At 42.4% G+C, this 21,212-nt stretch overlaps 1 protein-coding gene across 1 annotated transcript in view; it reads left to right on the top strand.

The window, feature by feature from the left end:
- Positions 1–20,251, top strand: part of AKR1D1 (aldo-keto reductase family 1 member D1) — a 33,992-nt gene extending 13,741 nt beyond the window's left edge. Inside the window, exons 2-8 of the mRNA XM_032195184.1 lie at positions 2,373–2,540; positions 7,131–7,247; positions 10,992–11,069; positions 14,821–14,930; positions 15,385–15,550; positions 16,357–16,439; positions 20,085–20,251. Of these exons, the coding sequence (XP_032051075.1) occupies positions 2,373–2,540; positions 7,131–7,247; positions 10,992–11,069; positions 14,821–14,930; positions 15,385–15,550; positions 16,357–16,439; positions 20,085–20,127 (765 nt within the window). The 3' untranslated portion in view covers positions 20,128–20,251. The remainder of the gene's footprint in view (positions 1–2,372; positions 2,541–7,130; positions 7,248–10,991; positions 11,070–14,820; positions 14,931–15,384; positions 15,551–16,356; positions 16,440–20,084) is intronic.
- The last annotated feature ends 961 nt before the right edge of the window (positions 20,252–21,212 follow it).

Consider the following 21,212-nt stretch of genomic DNA (forward strand, 5'->3'; position numbering starts at 1 on the left):
AGGTCCTTAACCCATTTTTAGGCTTTTCAAATAAAAGAAAAAGAAAGAAAGAAAGAAAAAAAAAAAAAAAAAGAGAGAAAGAAAGAAAGAAAGAAAAAGAAAGAGTTTTAAAACCTGTACTATGGTAATATGTCACTGTAATCAAAATGTTCTGATTGCATACACACATATAACAGAAATCAGAGCTCTGAGGTTACTGTCAGCAGCACCTACAGGCTCACGGTGCCCGTGCCAGAGCTTTTCCTCTCTCACCTTCCTCAGACCCTGCACTCGCAGGTTCAGGCAGGGACAGAGCAGTGAACGTGTTGGAGGTTGTCACTGCTCCGTGCCTCGCGCTCTTGTCATGCTGCCCGGCGTGCCCCGAGTGAAAGCTAGCCACTGACTGCTCCTGAAAGGCTTTTAGCCACCCTGATCCTCGTTACATCCTATCAACAGCTAGGCGAGGGCCCTGAGGGGGCTGAGCATGCCCTTTGGAGGCTCCCACAGCGAAAGTAGCAGCATTCAAACAAGCATTTCGTTGTCTCTCTTAATTAAGCAGACAATATTGCATCGTCACTGCTCTAATTACTTGAGCATGTCAAATTGCACCATTCTGCCTCTCGGCCCTCTGTAATAAATCAGGGCAAGCACAAACGGCTTTACGTTTTTAAGTAACATTTAGGCACTTCATCCTGGCACGGTAAGTCTCTGCTGAATCTGAACAGAAGCCAGCACAGTCCTGTCTGACAGCAGCCAGCCCCGATGGGATGCTGAGGAGCAGAGTGAGCCAGCAGGGATACAGTCCCATTACTCCAGAATAACCCGCTGCCAGCCCCCAGCCCTGTGATTTTAAAGACAGAGATGTTGACCCCCGTGTGTCTTCAGTAAGCCTTCATAGATCTTTCTTCCATTAACTTGGAAGAGTAGCCCGGTGCTCTTGCAGGCTGCAGCATCCTGTGGCAGCTATGAATTTCACACCTTCCACAATTCAGTGGGTGGTGGAAGAGCAACTGCTAATTTTATGGGAAACTCCTGGAAAGCCAAGCCGAAGGCTTGGAGGCAGACAGTGATCCTTGTGGGGAAAGTGGTCCTCCCTAGCAGAATCTGATGCCAGTCCCATTTTTTGTCATTCCTTGTCGTCAGCAAAACCAACAAATTCGACATCCTCTCTTCATATCCCGTCCCCATTCCAGATGTCTCTGGCTTCTGTTTTCTTCACAGGAGAAGTTTGGTTTTGGTCTCTCGCTTGGAAATAGCAAAATTGACTTTTTGATATTTGCCTGCTGGCAGACAGCAGCACAGCAGGTTGACTCACCCTATTTCAGTTTTCCTTGGAGTGAATCAGATGCCCCTGTCTTAGCAGAGCTATGCCTACAAAAAGTGGGAGAAAAGTGTTGCCACGTGTTATTGAGAGCCCTTGACCACCACTGCTTAGAGCTGCTCTGCTCACACATAATGCAAACTGTGACAACAAGGAGATGTTTTTTCAGCCCAATTTCAGTGTGCAAATGCTTCCAGCGAGCAGTCTTATGCTTTTTTGCTTGGTTTGGCCTGCGTGTATTTTGTTTGCCACTTTGGCTTATGGAAAATCTGGCTGTTCCAGAAAGAAAACACACACAAAAAATGCTTACTCTGAATTTCAGCAAAGATGAGTAAGCATAAGTGCAGCACACAGTACAAAAATGTGCCTTGAACTTATTAAGAGTTTTTTTGAGCTCATCTTAAAGCAGAGCAGTAAGAGGTGTATACACGTACACTAAAAGCCTGCTGATTCTTAGCCACGCTGCAAAGCAACTGTCCACAGCTGGGAATACCAGTAGACCCCCATGAGCTATTGCCCTTTGGACCATGATGCCCCCCCAGTGGTAAGCCAGTTTGAGGAGAAAGAAGTCACATCCAAATTCCTTCTTGCCCTGCTGAAAGCCCTGATGAGTCACAAGGTATTCAAGGAGCTTCTGAGCAGACAGATGTTGACCAGCTCTGCTCAGCCAAAAAGCCTTCTTCCATTTGAGGAAGGGAATTTATTGAACAGCTGTTATAGGACAGCCTTTACTCTCCAGATGAGAAATCCTGAAATCATTTCCATCTCAAATATAGTCAGTTCTTATTTTCTGAGGACTCTCGTACTCTTTCTTTCCTAGACACATAACAAATGTTCTGCTTTTCCAGCTCATTTTTCCAGCCTGGTTCCACATTTATGACAGTTTTGAAGAAAAATATGCAGCCCATTTTTGTTCAGAAATTGAAACACAGGTGTTTGGAGAGGTAGGGGATGGTGAAACTGGGTGAAATATATCATGAACCTTGTGGCTATCTCAGCAACTGTTTTATATTTAAAGAGTGGGGAGCAGGATGCTCTCTTGCATACCTTTATTCTTTTTCTTTCCCATTAGACTCCCAAGGGCTCCTGTTTGGAGTCAGTGAAGATTGCCATTGATACTGGTTATCGCCACATCGACGGCGCTTTTGTCTATTTCAATGAGCATGAAGTGGGACAAGCCATCCGGGAGAAGATTGCTGAAGGAAGGATCAAGCGAGAAGACATTTTTTACTGTGGCAAGGTGAGAAACTTGTGCTCAAATTATTTACGCTAAATCCAGGATTTCTGTGAATGGGCTTTCTTAAGAAAGCCAGTGCTCAACATCTGGCACATTTCCAGACCCAACTTCCTTTCTTTTTCTTTCCCAGTATTTCCATAATGCCTTGGCAATATCAGCACTAGATTTGCTATAAAGCACGGGAATCCCTGTTGTTCTCAGCTTAATGCTGAGTGAGCAGTGGGAACAACACAACATGTACGCTGCCTAGCACTATAGGCATCTGCAAGTTCTGCCCATTGCTACACTCAGTGTTGCTACCTAGGCTGTTACTGTCCCACGTGTTGTGCTGGCACAAGCGTTTGTATAGTCGCACGCTGAGCCAGACCTGGACAATGATCTTGCAGATGAGTTATTTTCTGTTAGAGCAATTCCCCATACAGGTTTGCCACGGGATTGCACAATGAACGGTGTGGGAGCAAACACGTGCATGCCAGTGTCTGTGTACGGGAGAACAGCAAGTGCTTGTGTTGGTACTGCTGCCAGAAAATTACTCATCAAGCTACACCCTAATTACTGTATCACCTGTCATTAAAGACTTCTCTGATCATGTATCAACTCAGAGAGAAGAGGTCATCACACTTCCACTTTAGAACAGCGAGTCTGGAGTAGTGCATGAGCTACTTAATGCTTTAAAACCCTAGCTGTAAGAGCCGATTCTCTGCTAGAAGAATTAAATCTCTTGCCTGAAGAAGCCTATGATAGAAGCTGCTATAACCACGATGACTAGATTGCAGGTGTAAGAGAGAGAGCTCACTGCACGTTGCTAAATAAAGATCAGATGACCCCCAGAAAGTTCATGGTTTCTGCCTAGTTTCTAATGGAGTTTATGGCCTCGAGTTCCCCTTCCGGCAGTGCTACTTTGGACATATCAGCCTCATTTTTTCCCTTTCTCCTTTCCCAAATAAGACATAATCCAGAGACGTTACTCAACAGCCTTGGAAATAAATATCATGGTTCCTAGAGTGAAAAATCTGATGGGATAAAAGATCTGTTTTACTATGAGCAATTTGGTTAAGCTTTATGATCGGGGAAACTAAGCTTTGGATTGGGTAGTTTGCAGACCAAGTGGATTTTCTGCAGCTACAGAGCAATTTCCAAGTAAAGCAATTTCCAGTCTGTAAAGTATGCAACTCTTTTCCTAGTTCCCTGCTCAGTTCTGCTGGTAACAACCTTGCCATCTCGAGAAAAGCTTCAAATCCTCAAATTTTCCACCTTTATCAGAGTAATCTCTCAATCTTCCATATGCCAAAAAAGTTGATTTGGGTCAGGCGAAATATTTAGTTTCAACTGTTTTATAGCTTTATTACAGCAAATTACCAGTAATACTTCAAATCAAAAACACAAAATTGTGCCAAAAGTTTAGAACCAGATGTACTAACAATATTATGCCTTTAACTTTCCCAACTGCTTCCCCTGCAGTTTATTTTTCCATATAAATTTTTAGGATCTGCAAAAGTGCATCTCTTGGTAAAATTTTATCTTGATTCCAAACTTACTTTATTAGGGCTTTCTATGTTCAGTTGTCTGTTCTAATCACTCAGTGGTTTTCCCCACTGCTTAAACATTGAACCATCTGTGAAACCACATCTTCTGTTTCTTGATTGTAAGTTCAATTGTTCCCTAAACTGCAGGTCCTGCTAGTCTCTAGGTTGCAACTGGCAGTACCACAATAGTGCCTGTAGTTCCGGCCTTCCTTGTGACTGTGAAATAGGACATGCATGGACATATGATAGGACACAAACATCTTTCTATTGTGTCCTGGTTTTGCTCAACAAAATGAGGGTTTAATTTTGGGTGGTCACATTAAGTACCTCATTAACATTCATTAGAGCTTCTCTGTAGTCTTTAGAGTAGTCAAGGGCAGAGGTGGAAAACATACAGCAACCAACTCAATCCATCACAAGCCAGGATTTTCACAGGTTTCCCTAGACATTTTCACAGCAATTCTGACCTCCCAGGAAGACTGGGACTGGATAACCCTTATCTTAGGAGCCTACATATCTTCAGCTTTGTGTACCTTAGGCACTTATGCACTGCATAACCCATAGGTAAGTATCAAGCCACCAATAGATACATCAACCATTCACAGGTAACTGACTAATAAACTGTTAATAAACTGTTGCATCTTCTGGAAAACATGGTGATAGACCACTCTTGAAAGCAGCAGGCACAACAAAAATTATGTTTGTTTTCAAACTCTCTGAAATCATAAGTCCTGGAGATGCAGAAGACTGCACACTGAAGTCCATCATGCAGACCTTCCCTTAAACAAAGATGATGCAAAGCAAAGGTCCATCAGTGGGTACTAACAGGAACAGCCCCAGTGAGTGGCAGTGTTACTGGAACAGTGAGTTGGTGCAACCGTGCTGCATCTGCCAGCTGAAATCATCAGCACTTGCACTTGGCTCTTGCTGCTGGCTGGCTGATCAGGCACAGCAGCTCAGCATCCAGAAATTTTAGAGGTTTTCTATCAATTGCCAACAGCCTTCTTGGCTTATGTAGCAAGACCTTTTTGGTCTCCTCTTTCATCCCAGGATATTTCTTTCATTAAACTAAAAGTAACATTTCCAGGAAATGTGGTGTCCTGAAATGCCAAAGCCAACTGGCAGCTTTGACTGCTCAAATGTCTACATGGGTTCTATTTAGGTAGATAATACAATAACTTGTACAAATCTTGAAAACAGTTGTGAAACTCTTAAGTTTCCATGGTATCTATGTATTAAGGTAATACAAATGTTTGCTATTGCTAAAGGCTCTTTCCTTAGAATCTCTGCAATTTTTTTTTTTAAGGGGATGGATATTCACTGCTTAGTACTTAGCTCACTAAGCTAGAAAGGGCACTTGGAAAAACAGCTCCTAAGCTGTCAACATACCTCTGGTTACAGAATTTCTAAATCAAAGTAACAAAACAAACTGAAAATGGAGGGTATACAGACTCACTTCCTTACCTATATTTAAGCTCAAAAGAACACCTCATTTTACATAAGAAATGAAAATCAGAGATTGGCAAATGTTCAAAAAAACCTCCCAACCAAAGGCTTTCAGGAAATCCAGCTGAACAGCTTAAAACTCTGAGTGCAGGACCTTGGTCCCTGTACCATAGTACCCCTCAACCCAACACTAGTAACCAATACTTCACTGATCATAAACCCTTCGTGCCTTGCACCACACAGCTGGGGTAAGGCCCAGTGTGAATTTCCAGGTGCCAAAGCCTGCTTTGGTGTGTCAGCTCAGGGCAGGGACAGACGTGCTGCTCTTGGTACAGCTAAGCTTCAAGATAATGTGTCCTTGCCTTTGCTGGCACAACTGAGCAGGTAATTACTTGCTGGTTAAATAACAATCTAAAACACTTCAAAAACTTGGGTAAGTTTATAGGCTTCAAAGGACATAAGACTATGTCCTTTGAAGCCTATAATCCCCATCTTCTCCTGATAATCTCATTTCAAGCATTTCGTGTCTCGAGAATAGATTTATTCTACACCTTGGCATGCTATGGCTGTCAGCACTGGTGGCAGAATTGGCCAATGACCATATCGACAAATATCTTTTTAAACTTTTTTTTTTTTTTTTTCCCCAGCCAATAAAGGTGCTGAAAAGCTCAACATGACTCCAAATGTCAGGTTTCTGCATTAGGGGGATGGGGCAGAGAGGTGGCGATAAAACAGCCTAGTTTATTTTGTGCAATCAGATGGCACTTTTAACCTTCTATTATGTGTTAATTCCACTTTTTGTAGATTTTAACTGCAGCAACCAGTTTGCAAAGAGCTCTTGGTTACTAATTACCATGCTTTGGCTCCATTCTTGCAGCAAGAGATTTGCATCAGCAGAGTTGCTGTTAGAGGTAGCACTGCACGCCAATCAACTGAGCATACCCCATGGCAACCTCGGGGCATAGCCCTGAGGGCAAGTGGCTGTGATTAAAGAGGATGAAAAGGCTGTGCTTTAACTAGTTACACCTGCATTACAGCAACAGAACAATAAAATACTTTTAGTGAGGCTAGGGGAGTAAGTTAAAGCTTCCCTAGGTCAGGCAGTCACTCAGGCTCCATGACCACAGGAGAAAACCAACAGATCCTCTTCGTGCCAGGTGCCTGGCTATTTAATAGCCAACTCACATGATGTGAGCTTCTGCCTTCAAGCATAAACCTGACCACAGATTTCTTGTGGGAACAAAGTTTTCCAGTGAAAGCATATGCTTGGAAAGCTCATAAAACAAAAGGAATCTGCCTAAATTCATTGAGCAAGAGTTTGTAATATACTCAACTCCAAATAACCTGTCTTGTAATAAACAAATATCTAATGGCTTTACTGTGTCAGCACACAGGCTGTCCTGGGCAAGGATTCCTGTCTTAACCTCTACAATTCCCTCAGGCAGAAGGAGGATAAGACGCCTTCTCTTTGTCTTGCAGTAATGTAGACCACAATGGCTTTGCAGTATGCATGCTGGGCTCTGTCAGAAGGACGGGAGTGTGCGTGGGAGGTAGGAATCAGATGAAGGGTTCTCACTATTCCTCTGGCACCAAAAAAAAAAGCCTGTGTTTGCCTCCCCAGCTGTGGAATACCTGCCACCCCCCAGAGCTGGTGCGCCCCACGCTGGAGAAAACCCTGAAAATCCTGCAGCTGGACTACGTGGACCTCTACATTATTGAGCTGCCAATGGCTTTCAAGGTAAAAAGAAAAATTGCCCTAAAAAGTACACGGTTGGCTTGAACCAAGGCATCCATTTAACATCATCCTTGTAGCCTCCAGTCCATGTTGAAGATAGCATTTTGGTGAGACAATGTTGTGTGTGCACTGCTTGCTCACATTTCTGTGCATTACCCACACAAACAGGGGCTTATAGTGTTTGAAAATAGTTACTGACAGCTTTAGCACAGGAAGGACAGGACTCCTAACTGGGATTGAGCACTTCATATGCTGAAGAACTGTGTAGCTGAAGCTGTACATGCCCTACAAAGCAACAAGGGGCAAGGGGAAAATCATGGAGGTGGGGAGAGCAGTGTAAAGAGCCACCAAGCTGATTTCCATTATTCTGTCTCAAAACCAGAAAAGCCTCAGTAGCACTAAAAACAATGGGCAAATCATCACTGTGATCTTAATCTCCTTAACTGTAGTGCTCCTCTCAGACAGCTTCAGTAGATGTCAGTTGGACTTTTTCCACTTTTTTTTTTTTTTTTTTTTTTTTTTTTTACAAGGCAGGTAGCTCTCTGATTATTAAAATTACATTCTACCATGGCTCCAAACTGCTGTAAATCATCAGGTAGGAAACAATTTACCAGTGGAGCAATCACTTTAGACCTGCAGTTCCTTTTTCCCTAAGTCAGCAGTGTCCCATTAAGATCTATCTAGGAGTACTGTACTTAGATATTAAAACTTTATTTATACGGTCCCACGTATGGAATCCTTTTGGGTGCATTTTTAAAAATTTCCCACCACTTGCGATTTCCTGTTTCCCCTTTCTTGTGTTTGTATTCTCTACTAGTTCATTCTCCCACATAGTGAAGGTCATTGTCTCACAATATAAAGATACAGACAGCTGGCTTTAAAGCAATGTACATCTGACTCCCCGAGGCTTGTATCAACAAGCTGGCTTGTTAAAAGAGTAGAAGTCCTGGAGACTCATTCACGTCCCCCTTGAGAGGAGAGAAAAAAGAAATCACCTTCTGCCTGAAAAAATACACATTTTTCTCTGCCAAAGCTTTCCTTTTTTTGCTCCCTCCCTCCCAAATACACCCATCCCACGCGTGATGCTTGCCTTTGGTGAGGAGCGCACAGGTACAACACACTGACAAACTCCTACTCTGCAGAAGCTGGCACTTTGCTGTCTCCCCAAAAGCCTCCTAACAAAAGTTCTTTTCTGCTTGAAATCAGTGAATATCTTGAGCCAAAGCTCACAGTCCCACTCTGGAGCCAGAAGGAAACATGCCTCTGCACAGCCCAGTGGTGCAAGTTCTCACAGGGGCTTTTGGGCAGACTGAAAGGCACCTGCTTCCTGGGAGCACCACTCGGAGCAGGAAAGCCCCGCCATGACCTGAGTGGATCAGGAATGCTGGTATCTGGGGTGGCATTAATTCCTTCCTATTGCTTTCTGTTTATGCAATAGGCATTTACTAGTAGTTACATTGCTTTCTTGAGAAAGCCCCTTTGTCAAAGAACACTGTGTGACAGCAATGGGACGTGCATACCTGTCCCCCTACATCTGCGTTGGTGAGGAAATCGTTATCATGGGAGAAGGTTTTTCTTCTCAGTGATTACCAGCTGCTGTGCTTTAAATATGCAAGTAAATTGTCTGGTAGGTTTTGGAGTGCCCCCAGACTTGGAATATGATGTGATATGATCAGAACCCTGCATAGCAGCAGTGGCTGCACAGCGTTGTCCCAACTGTTTGTGCTCTCACACAGCAATGTGGCACAAAGCCACCTTATCATAGAATCATAAAGGTTGGAAAAGACCTCTAAGATCATCTAGTCCAACCATCCACCTACCACCAATACTACCCAATAAACCATGCTCAGTGTAACATGTGTGGCCATTTCCATGACAATTGCAAGAGATGAGAGCATTTGTGGGAATGGACTGGTGACGTACAGTCCGTAGGAACCCAAGCTGAGAAACATGACAAACTTTTGAGACCTTTTTAAAGACCTAGTAACCACCATCCCATCACCATCAAAACACTGACTTTATCCCTCTTTATCCATCTGCACCCAGGTCTTTCATTCAGGGACTTCCCTGCATAAAAATATATATATATATATATAAATTAAATTTTAAAAAAAGTGTAGCTTGGCAGAGAAAGTACTGCCTGGAGACTATTGAGCAGAGACAACCATACTTCAACATCTTGTGCAGTTCCCTGGAGGCAGAAGGAAGGATTTATCCTTGTGGAACTCCTAAACTCAGTCAAGAGAAGTTCATCTTCAAGCCACTTTCACCCTGAATTAGTTGACTTTTTAGAACACAAGGACTAGAAATAGAGGAAGTCAGAAGAGAATGATAAATTACCTAACGTAATTGCTGAATATTGGCTACTATAAAAAATAACAGAATATAAAAATATAGAAATGGAACAGAGAGTAAAAAGCGTTGAATTCAGAGCCATCTATCTGCTATGCTTGCATGCACTGAGCTCACACTCCTTGGACAGCCTGTTGGGATATCCTAGGGATGAACAGTTTGTTCCAAATACCAGAGGGTGGTTTTGTAAAGAGGATCTCCCCACTTCAAACTATGATAGCAAATAGTTTGACTTCTAGTACAAAAATGTATCTAATGACCACCTGCCTCCTTCTACTCCTTTTTTTTTCCCCCTCCCAGCAAGACACAGCAACAAAGGCAACAAGTTGTCTTTGTGGAATTCATTGAGGAAAGCCAGTAAATATGAAGGAGACAGGCTTATGCTTGCAACTTAGACCTTGGGGTCTGAAATCTGAGGCCATATTTTCCCTAGGCTCACTTTTCCCATGAAATGCCTTGATTTTGAACTTGAGAATTGAGAGGCGCCGGTTACTGATCATATTAGTCACAGCTGCATGTTCACAAGGAATTACCATGTCAACATCTTGTACCCGGTCCTTTGAAATGTAGCAGCTTGCAGTCAGATCAAATGTCAAATAACACTGAGGGGCTTTTATGAATAAAAAATAAAATTACAATCAGACAAAAGGGAAGGAGGTGTTAATAAATTGCCTGCAATAGCAGTGAAACAGTTGGCAAATAAAAGAAAGCTGTGCTTGTGAGATACCAGCTCATAACTCATCTCTGAAGTCTTGTTTGTAGAGTGTAGAGATAGGAAGGAGGAGTTCCTAGTGCCCCAAGAAAGGAAGACAACACACTTAGAAGGTTCACAACCTGCACTAAGGCTGTGCATTTAGACCTCTAATAGTAGTATGTAACTCTTGGAAATGGTCCCTCCAGCTGGAGCTGGACTGAGGTACTCATCTCAGGTGCCCAGGACAAAAAAACGTCAGAGGAAGGCTGGGAAGAAAGGAGGGAAGGAAAGAAGGGGAAAAGAATATAGGTTGGCATTCTAACCCAGCTCTTGGAAGCAGATAAGCTCTTTGGTTGCCATACCATAAGGGTCAAAAGTTTATTGAAAAATAAAGCCATCCTGGAACTCCTGAGTATGCACTCATGTAACAGTTCAGAAGGGTATCCAAGGACTATAGAGCACTGGAGGATGTGGTAAGCCCAGCATGAATGCCCTGTTGAACTTTGAGTGTTTCAGAAAAAAAAAAAAAAAAAAAAAAAAATCACAAGCTTTTTTTTTGTTTGTTTGTTTATTTGCTAATAGAACACCCAAGACTGTAAAAATCTTTGTTCCGAGGTGCAAGAGTTCTCCACCCCCCTTCCTTTCCTCTTCTTTTTTTTTTTTCTTTAAAAAATAGGAAAAAATGTGGTTTTACTTTTCAGCCTGGAGATGCACTCTACCCAAAAGATGAAAATGGAAAAATTATTTACCATGAGACAGACTTATGTGCCACTTGGGAGGTAAGCAAACACTACTTCCATATATGCTTTAAAATAAATAAATAAATAAATAAATCCTAATTTTCAGTCCTGCTTGTAGCCTTCATAAACAAGTTTGAGGTGTATTGATAGAGCAAATGGATCAGATTCTACTAGCTCCATGGATAAATTTGACTCTTGTCTCTAGGAATGTTGCTTCTTGCCATCACTTAATTATTTTTATAACAAAACAAAACACTGTTGAGATATCTGATGTCTACATTCCTTCATTTGGAGAATGCATATTTGCTAGTTTTTGTAGCAAATACTCATATCTGTAGTGTTTTTTTTCCAGTCTGTCCTTTTTATCAGACCCTTATAGCATCAGAAAGTTGCAGCCCTGAAGGAGAAAGTGACTTGATCCTCCTCGAAAAAGGAAGCATTTTGCCTTCAAGATAAAACAGAATTTGCTCTAAAGTTCATCATTAAAAATACACACACACACATATATATATATATATATATATATATATATATATATATATATATATAGTGAGAGAGAGAGAGAGAGAGAGAGAGAGAGAGAGAGAGAGTCAAGCTCTATTCCAGGTCTAGTAGATGAAGGTGGAGAGCGGGAGAAATTCTGAGTAAAACTTCAGAGTGGCCAAGAGCCCAGGGCAGGCCAGGGCTTTCTCCTGCCAGCTGAGACATGCAGGCAAGGTCTCATAAGGCTGAGGACTTCCACATTAGTTGTTTATGTTTCCCTTATCTTGGACTCATGCAATTCATTCCTCTGTTTCACAAGCTAGTTGCCCAAAGCAACAGCTGTCTGAACACTTCAGGCTGGTGCTTTATCTTGAAGGATATCCTGTAGTAGGTCTCTCTTTCCAGCTAAAGAGCTGAGAAAATAACTAGTGGTGACTGTCTGGAAAGAATACCATCAATCTAAATAAACTGGCTAAACTCAATCCATGTAATTTCACTCACACAGTATGGTGCCAGCAAGCCAAAAGTGGCTCCAGATGATATTTGCCGACTTGTCACCGGGTGATACAAAGCATATGACGCCAACTAGAGGTCACCAAATACCTGGTGCCTCTTTACCTCCCTGCTTTCAGCTCCTGCGAGACATGAAAGGAATAACAAAGCTGGCAAGTGGGGCACCCAGCTCCTCTGGGGGTCTGAGCCTCTTTGAAGCTGTGTGCACAGAGTTTCTGGGAACAAAGGGGGGAGACCACAGGAAAGGGCCCTCTTTTTCCTTAGAAAGGCTCAGCAGATGAAGCTTAATGAAGAGGACTGTAGCACATGTTCATATCCAGCATTATTAAAACTTTCTCAGTTTCTAGGATTTGTTTGAATTGTAAAACCTCTGGAGTTCCTCTCTCCCACCTTTTTCTCCTACTTTGTATTGTACCGAGGTTTCTGAGTTGCTTTTGTGATGTGCCTTGCTAAGTATTTGGGTGATTACACAGGATAGAGAGAGTTTACATGAAAAACTCTCATAAAATGATCAGGAAATGAGTATGTTTTGTTTGCTCTCCCTTCTCCAGCTTTGAGACAGTGCTAAAGCAGTGCAACTAAGCAAAACTCTCTGAAAGCAAACATGTGACATGAATATCTATACATCAGATTAATCTGTCTGCTTTCCAGACAAATTCTACCCTCAGAGGAAAAACATTAGTGTTTGGTCTGAAAAGTGGGTCTACATGGGAATGGAGTTTAAATAGCGGGATAGCACCATCCCTTGCGTAACAGAGCTGATAGCTGTGCTGTTGCAAGGGTTTTCCAGCAGTCTCAAGAACTGACTGGCTCCACCTCTCCTAAAACACGTGCTGCAAGGAACAAAGCCAACACTTGGTACTCCAACCAGCCTTTGTTGTCTTTGCAGGTATGGAGCATGCAAAGATGCAGGCTTGGCAACGTCTATTGGAGTATCCAACTTCAAACCGCAGACAGCTGGAGATGCTCCTGAACAAGCCAGGACTCAAGCACAAACCCTGTCAGCAACCATGGTATGACAGCAAGCCGAGGGCAGTGCCCACCGCAGCACCACTGTCCAGCCGGGAACACGGAGGCAAGACGTGGCTTAAGATGGCACGTGCAGAAGGGTGATACATGCTTGCCATAGCTGCTGCCCTCTATACTGTCACATATTTCTAGCTTTCAAAATACTGTTCATCCTATCTAAGCTAAAGATAAACACTTGAAGGTGCTGGAACTATCGCTTTCTCAGTTCCTGCTCCAGGAACTATAAAAACCCCTCTGTGCCAAGCTCCTTGACAAGGTTGAATGCTGAGTCAAGGCAGATTTTTAAATCTCTGCCACGTACCTACTTCACATCCAAAAAGTTCGCAAGACAAATCATCAGGGCTAACCAGTCCTCAAAGAAGCTACATCTACATCAGCTGACACCAAACCTAAATAAACCCTAAGCATCAGAGATCCTGAGTCACTCTAAGCTTCCTGAGATTTACAGCCATTAGAGGTAACTTCTAAGTTTCCCATAGATTGTCTCTTCTGCCTTTCCCCTAAGGCTTTCAGGAAGAGTTGGAGAAAAAAAAAAAAAAAAAAAAGAAAGGAAAACACAGATAAGCAACCAACTGGAGCTGAACAAGCCCACGAGGTTGATAGGGATATCTGGGGTTACAGTCACAGTAGCTAGGCTCAGAGATGGTGGTAGGCAGCAGTGACCCATTCAATCGCCCAGTATCTTTGACTGGCATTTGGCAGCTCACTGCATTTCCTAGAAGTCACTGGGAAACTCTTCTGACTCATCTGGCACAGATGAACATCTATGTTAGCAGTATCAGAGAAGAGGCCAGAAACCATCTGGGGCCCAACTTCTCACCCTCTGCAACGTGGTCTGGAGGGACTGGGATTGGCACAGGACACAGCACAGAAGCTGGCCATAGCCTTCATTTCTGCCTTTGGCCTGCACAGCAGAACAGCCTGAGAGAGGAGATTCCAGCACCCTTCACTGGTACTAACATTCCCAGTGAATACAAAATGCAGCTGCAGGTTGTGGAGTGCCCCTAGGACTGCACTGTGCATTGCTGCCTTATGGGTCAAGGGAAATTGTACAAAAGATTAAGCCCAGCTTAGGGCAGCCGGCCAGCAAGCGTAGGTGTGCCAGTTAGCTTCAAACTGTATACAGAGGTTGCTCCATCACCTTGTAGACATCCCTTTCCCAGAGTCCAAAAACATAGCCAGAATATTCCTGCCTGTAAGGGAACGAGGCACAGTATTTGCAGTGTGGGAGGGCAGAACTCATAACAAGGTCATAACCGTTGTTGAGATCTCACCTTTTACATATTCCCCCTCACCTTTCTTCCTGGAAAAGCTCATGCCAACACTTCCCCTAAAAAAGACATTTACAGCCTAAATGCAAGTTGAAGTTGTCCTGAATGCAAAAGGCAGAGAAGCAATGATCTGACCCACAGGAGATGAGTTGCCTTCTCAGCCTAAATCTCTAGTCAGCCTCCCTCACCTCCATCCCCTACTTGTTGCCACCTTTCCACTGGGACCAATACAAATGCTCTACAGCCAAACCGCAATCATAGACATTGATCTGCTGCCCACCAATAAATAAATACATAAATAAAAATCCATCACCACCCAGCAGCATACCATTAGAACTGTAACCACAGACTGAATTTCCCTATTCTTTAATATGTATCCTTTCCTGAAAGCTGAGAAGTCATCCCTAGTCTGCAACACTTACAAATATTAGGACACTGTTTGGTTCCATATCTGGTCCTATTGATTAATCATTCTTTCTATCTTACTCTTGTAGGTCGAATGCCATCCCTATTTCACCCAACCCAAACTCTTAGAATTTTGCAGGCAACATGACATTGTTATTGTTGGGTACAGCCCACTGGGAACCTCAAGGGATGAGACATGGTAAGTCCCCTGCTAGCCTCAAATAGCAGAGCCATTGTCCAGAAAAAGAATAAGAGGTCTCCACTGCTCATTCTGTGTAAAATGCGTGTCCCCACTTTTCACAGTAGTTTTGAACTTGAGTGTCTAAATATCGCAGTTGTGAATGTAAACTTGCAACACTCCTGCTGCATGCTGTCATCAAGAAGTGCCAGTTGGTCTGTGTGGGAGGTCTCCTCTGCCAGAAAGCAAATGTCTGTAGCTGGGAATGCTGAGGAAGTAGAAACTAAGTCAATGTTAGGACATCACATAGGATAGAGGACTGTCATAGACAGCTTCCTAAGTGTCAAAGCTTCTCTGCTGTCCTTCACACTATTTGCCAAAAAGCTGCAATGTTCTGTCCATGAATGAGTAGGTCCTGTATGTTTTGACATTAAAAATAGGGAGATTTTTTTTTCTTTTCCCAATTCTTTTCCAGGGTAAATGTGTCCTCCCCTCCTTTACTGAAGGACCCTGTGCTGAATGCCATTGGCAGAAAGTACAACAAGACAGCTGCACAGGTTGCTTTGCGTTTCAGCATCCAGCGAGGGGTGGTGGTCATCCCAAAAAGCTTCAATCCACAACGCATCAAAGAGAATTTCCAGGTACATTTGCACTCTAATACTGCACACATGAATCCATTTGCATTGTCTTGGCTCCTGAGGAAGGCAGTTTTCATATTTTCTTCTATAGACACAAAGCTTGACCAATGTCAAGCTTTGCCACATCGATTCTTGTTCTCCCCGTCACTTCATGGTACAAAAGATACGGCAATAACAGAAGAATAGAGAAGCAATTTTGGTGCCTTGTAATCTCTGAGTGGCTAAAGTTCCAGCTGGCAGTGTTCCCCAGAGTACCCATTGCTGCAACTGACACAGCACAAGAGAGATGAAGTAATTTGATAGGTCAGCAGACCAACATTGCTGGCAGTAGTGTTGGGATGACTGATTTTTTCTGCCCCATCCTCTGCCCCCAGTTTGTGGTGAAGAGAAGGTTATGCATAGGGTATGTGCCGGGAATCTGCTCATAGATACTCCACCAGAAAGCAGATGGCTTGACCACCACCACCACCCTAAATAAGATGAACATTTTTTACCTGTATCCCTTGCAGCATTCAGTACCACCCCACGCTATACACTTTCCCTGCGAATGTATCACCTCTAAAGCCAATGGCCTGGTACTTACCAGACTGCCTTTCTCTTCTTGGAAGAGTGTAATTGAACGTGACTGAACTTATTCATGTCCTCAAGACTTCCCTATAAACACAAGGAAGTGTAGATTTGGGGGAGAGGAGATTGTGCAGGGGGGGGAAAAGAAGGGAAAGATTTTTCTGGACTTTCTGAACATGGAACATATTAATATTGCCTGTGACAAGAACTGTTAACTTACTCCGAACTTCTCCTTCCATTAGATCTTTGACTTCTCCCTCACTGACGAAGAGATGAAGGAAATTGCAGCACTGAACAAAAACGTTCGTTATGTGGAACTTTTAATGTAAGTCCAGGAGGAATCCTATATCCTCCCAGAATGCTCCTGTCTTTTCAGAGATATTTTTTTTAAATCACTTTTAAGATAGGTTGTCTACCACAAATATGAATATTAAAGTAAAACTTGGATATAGGAGCTATTTCATGCAGCCCAAATAGACGCCATGAGCCATTTGCAAAGAAGTGTGCAACATGTGCTACAACTCAGATGTCAAATGCCACCTAGATAAAGATGACTGTATCTGGCTACTCCACCTCTGCACCACCTCCTTAAGCACCTTCCACTATATGTTGTGATGTCTAAATACCAGTGTTGATAGCAGAGCTTAAATTCAAATAAGAACAACTTTCTTGTCTTTCCCCCTCCTTCACACCTTCTCTCTCAGTGCTTAGTGAGTCATGTTGTTGCTCAAGTGCTACTGCTTATGGATTGCAACCCTAGTATCTCCAGAGGCAATTTGTCCCAAAATGACATGCAGAAGAATAATAATTAAGAGCAATCCTATAAGAAACCACAGGACTAGTTTAAGGAGAGCTCTGCTCCATCTCCCTTAATAGGGTTTGGTCAGAACATAATTTGCCTAACCAACTTCCTATTAAAAACCACAGACAATCAGAAATTGTTTTTGGCCTTCCCTGAGGCCAACTTCTTCACAGCAACCTCCCTTGCCTGCTGCCATGTCGAGTTCTACCTTCTTATATGGAAAGCAGAAAGCCATGCAGCTCAATCTGACTGCTAGAACCACTTCCTCATTTATCTTTTCTGAGAATTAACAAAGCTTGGTCTCTTGATGTTTGGGATCTAAAGCTTAAAACCCAACACAGTTTTTCTTCACCTGAAGGCTGCACTACCCAAGAAGGCTCAGGCTGACCCAACATCTTCTCTGGAGAATGAGGCACATTTGTTTTCCCTTCAACTCAAGGGCATCTACAATTTATGGCCAAACTCTATGCTTTCCCCTTTTCAGGGCACTCAGTGTGTAGCCAAAGGGATTCTTTTCCATGTGTTTCTCCTGTTACCTTGGATTATCTGCATCTTGCCAAACTGTAGTGTGCTCAAGCACTAATGATAATGAAAAGCAGGACAGCTGCATCAATAGCACTCTAAAATGTTGACTATCACTCAAAAGATCGGGGGAATTTTGCAAAGGAACAAATAAACCACTTACTGTGCTGACTAAATATGATAGAATATGAACAAGTTAAAAGCATCATAATGGAGTTCATTCTTTCACATTTAAGCTCAGCAATGTGCTCTGAAGCTTCAGTTTCTTAAAACAGCCTCCATCAATTAGCAGTACTCAGTTCCAGAAGGCTTCTCACAAGAGCCTAGCAGATTCTTACATATGTTTTGGTACTGGAAATTGTTTTTTCATAAGCCAAGTTGAGCTATAGCATCATTTAAACTTTGTTAGTGAGGATATACATAAGTAACCTTGGTGCAAATGTGAGAGCCTTTTCCAGAAGCAAAATTAACGAATGTAAATGCCCACAGGATAACTTTCTAGGCTACTAATCCAAAACTAATAAATGAAATGTTTTGCTTCATTAGACTAAGTTTAGTCATAAAAGGCCATTGAGGACAAGGAAAGCAGGATGTATGGGATGGACATTGACAGCTCCAGTTATTACACAAAGTGCCATGTTCGGGGAAAATGCTTAATACAGTATGGCCTCAACTTAAAAAAAATAACTTCTTGGAAAAATGATGTTGACATGTAAGGAGGCAAGTAAACCCATATCTACCTGCAAGTGTGTTCTTGCACTGAAGTGCCTGGAGTTGGCACTGCAACAGATGAACTGATCTACTAGTCTAGAGGGATGATCTTATTTTATGCAACAACAGGTATCTGAAAGGTTAAACCATCATACAGACGAGACTTCTGTGGTTAGCCAACTTGTGGGAAAACCTTCCACTGCTGCAATGGCAGATGTCAGGGAATAGAAAAGTCCAGATTTCCTGTGGTTATTCCAGTTATCAGTTGTTGTGAGTACATCATCCGAATCTGTTGTTCTGATGATATAAGCCCATAGAAACATAATATTCCATTAATTGGAATGAGCTAGCAAGTTAAACATCTGAGCACAAAACTGCTATTTTTCTGGATTACTCATATTTTTTCAAGAACTCAGTCTGAAATGGTTTCTTCTTTTGGGAAATCTAAAAGTACTTGTTCTGGCAAGTTTTACAGTAATCTGTCTGCTGGATGTATCATTGTTACTCCAAGTCTCTGCTATGAACATTCTTCTTTACCATTTATTCCAAGCTACATTATCTCCTTTGGGTGAATCATTTTGGTACACAAGAAGACTCAGACCTTCTGAACATTGTGATCTGATTAGAAAGCATGCTCCATAGATAGAAAGTATAGATTATGACACTGATGGTTTAGAGATTGTCAAATTATACCAAAACCAAAACATACCAAAGTGTTGTGGCTTGTTTTTTGAACCCATCTTCAATCTGTTAATGTGTAAACACTTCAGCTTGGCTGAATATCAGAATGAAATGTTTTGACCAACCAATTCAAACATGTTTGATGTATTCCAGTCAGTTAGCTTCAATATTGTGAAATGTATCCTTCCCAAATTGGAACGATTCACAGCTGGGATAAATGCCAGTATTTGTTGTGCTCTGCTGTAAGGCAAGGCAGCCAGCTGCCATGGTGCACCTGAGAGAGTTCTTCAGAAATTCTTGGTTTGCTAATGGAAAATGTTTGTCAAGCCAGGACTTGTGGTTTAGCACCATCTTCTCAAAAAAAAAAAAAAAAAAAAAAAAAAAAAAAAAAACACGCCACACACACACCCCACACAACCCACATGGTAGTCAACACTCTGCCATTAATGGACAAGTGCTACTTTTCACCTGCAGTTTACCCTGGGAATTTGCCTCTTGCCTTTTTTATAATGCTCCTGAAATCATGCATCTTCCTTGAGTTTTTAAAACCAGAGCCTGAAGCATCTCTGTCTTTGATAACATGCAGCTATGAACATCCCTTTCTTTCCTGAACTGTATCACCCCAAAGCTTCTTTGTAGCTGTACATCACTGGTGCTATTAACCCTGGCAGCATATCTACACCTGGCTGAGCTAGTGGGTTTTAGCTGGATACGGCAGCCACTTGGAGAAAGGACCAACCAGACCTAGACCTGTTTGTGCCAGTTCTATGTGTATAAACCAAAGCAGTACAGTCTGGTGTCTCCACCTTCACTCTAACTATAGCCATTTTATCTGAGGGTATTTCTGGACATCCAAACAAAGTCATCCTCCCATTCCATAACATGCACATAATGGGAACATACCCGTTCCCTACAACACTTCCAGTAACATGAGTTAAATCCACAAATAGAGTAAGAATGACTAACCTCCACACTCTTGTTGTTTCTTGCTCCATCTGTCCTTAAGGCACATGATCTGTAGACCTGAAAAAAAGTGGTCCTTCACTGTCCTCTCCATAGCTGCATGGGTTTACTTCCTGCAGGGAACATTATGCAGAGCAAACAGCATCTGAATCAGCAGAATAACCTTCCGTGAAGGCTGCCTATATTCTGCAGGAAACAGAAGAGGTTTGCTTGGCACAGCACAACTGCCTGAGTGATGATATAATCTGCTTCACCTGAGAAACTTACTTGTTCAATCTGACCTCTCCACAGGTGGCGTGACCATCCAGAGTACCCCTTCAGCGATGAATACTGAAAACAAAGTGTGTCCAGGCAGGTTCCTAACTCAGCGTCATTACACTTGGTTGAAAGAGACCCAATGTTTGGTGCTTTGGTTTTATGGGAGACTGTTCAAATCAGCATTAAAAACATGAAATTTACCTCTTGTTGTCTTGTCAGTTTGTTATTGCCACTGAAGAGCATGCCTATTTAAGCTGATGAGTCTAGGGTTTTGGCTCAAGAGACTTCAGCTCCGTAAGCATCTAAGTTCCAAAATTGATAACTGATAAAATTGAATATTTCTCTTGAAAACAGGCTCACTCATGCAAGCCAAACCATCTTAATTCAATGGCACATTCAGCATTGAATTTGAAATGAGATTTTTTGCCTCAGTAGATGTAAAGTGGTATTGATCTGTTTGACAACTCAAGTGAAATTTAGAAATAGGGAACTAACTGGACTTTAAGAGTGTGTGCATATAAATGTCCATTACTGTGGAATGAAGTGAAGCCTGTTTTTCTCTGACCAATGTATCTGCTGGTACCCGTACAACTATTTCATGCCCTAACACAACATAAGCACATTTACATCCCTTCTGCCTCAGCTGAGCAGCCTCAGTGAAGCACAGGCCAGTCTCTCGCTCTACCTTTGAGCTGCTATGCAAGGATGGTATTGAATAGTGTTGTGTGATTATAGCCATCCTGGAGCTAGCACTGTTGTGGGTTCTTAACAAGAGCCTCATCTCCTGAAAACAAAAATCCCTTGAAATTTCCTATCCCACAAACTGTTTCACCCAAGAAAATTTCTGTTCACTTAGTTCTTACAGTCTTTTGTATTAAGAATTGTCTTGGCCGGAAGTTAATTAGTGAACTGTGTTTTAAAGGAGGAATTAGTTGTCTTTGTTAAATACCACTTTCTACCGTGCTTTGAGATTGCAGAGCACTGTCAGGTCCAAGAAATGGGTAGGAGTAAGGCAGAAGAAGCCAGGCTGAAGCTTGAGCATTTCCTTCAATCTTGTCCTCAGCTTTCTGTAACAAAAGGGGAAAAGCGCGGACACCAGTGTAAGAAAGACTAACCCTACAGCATGAATCTCTTTCACAGCATATTGCTAAACTACTTTAG

The sequence above is a fragment of the Aythya fuligula genome, chromosome 1 (assembly GCF_009819795.1).
Source record: "Aythya fuligula isolate bAytFul2 chromosome 1, bAytFul2.pri, whole genome shotgun sequence".
NCBI lineage: Eukaryota > Metazoa > Chordata > Aves > Anseriformes > Anatidae > Aythya > Aythya fuligula.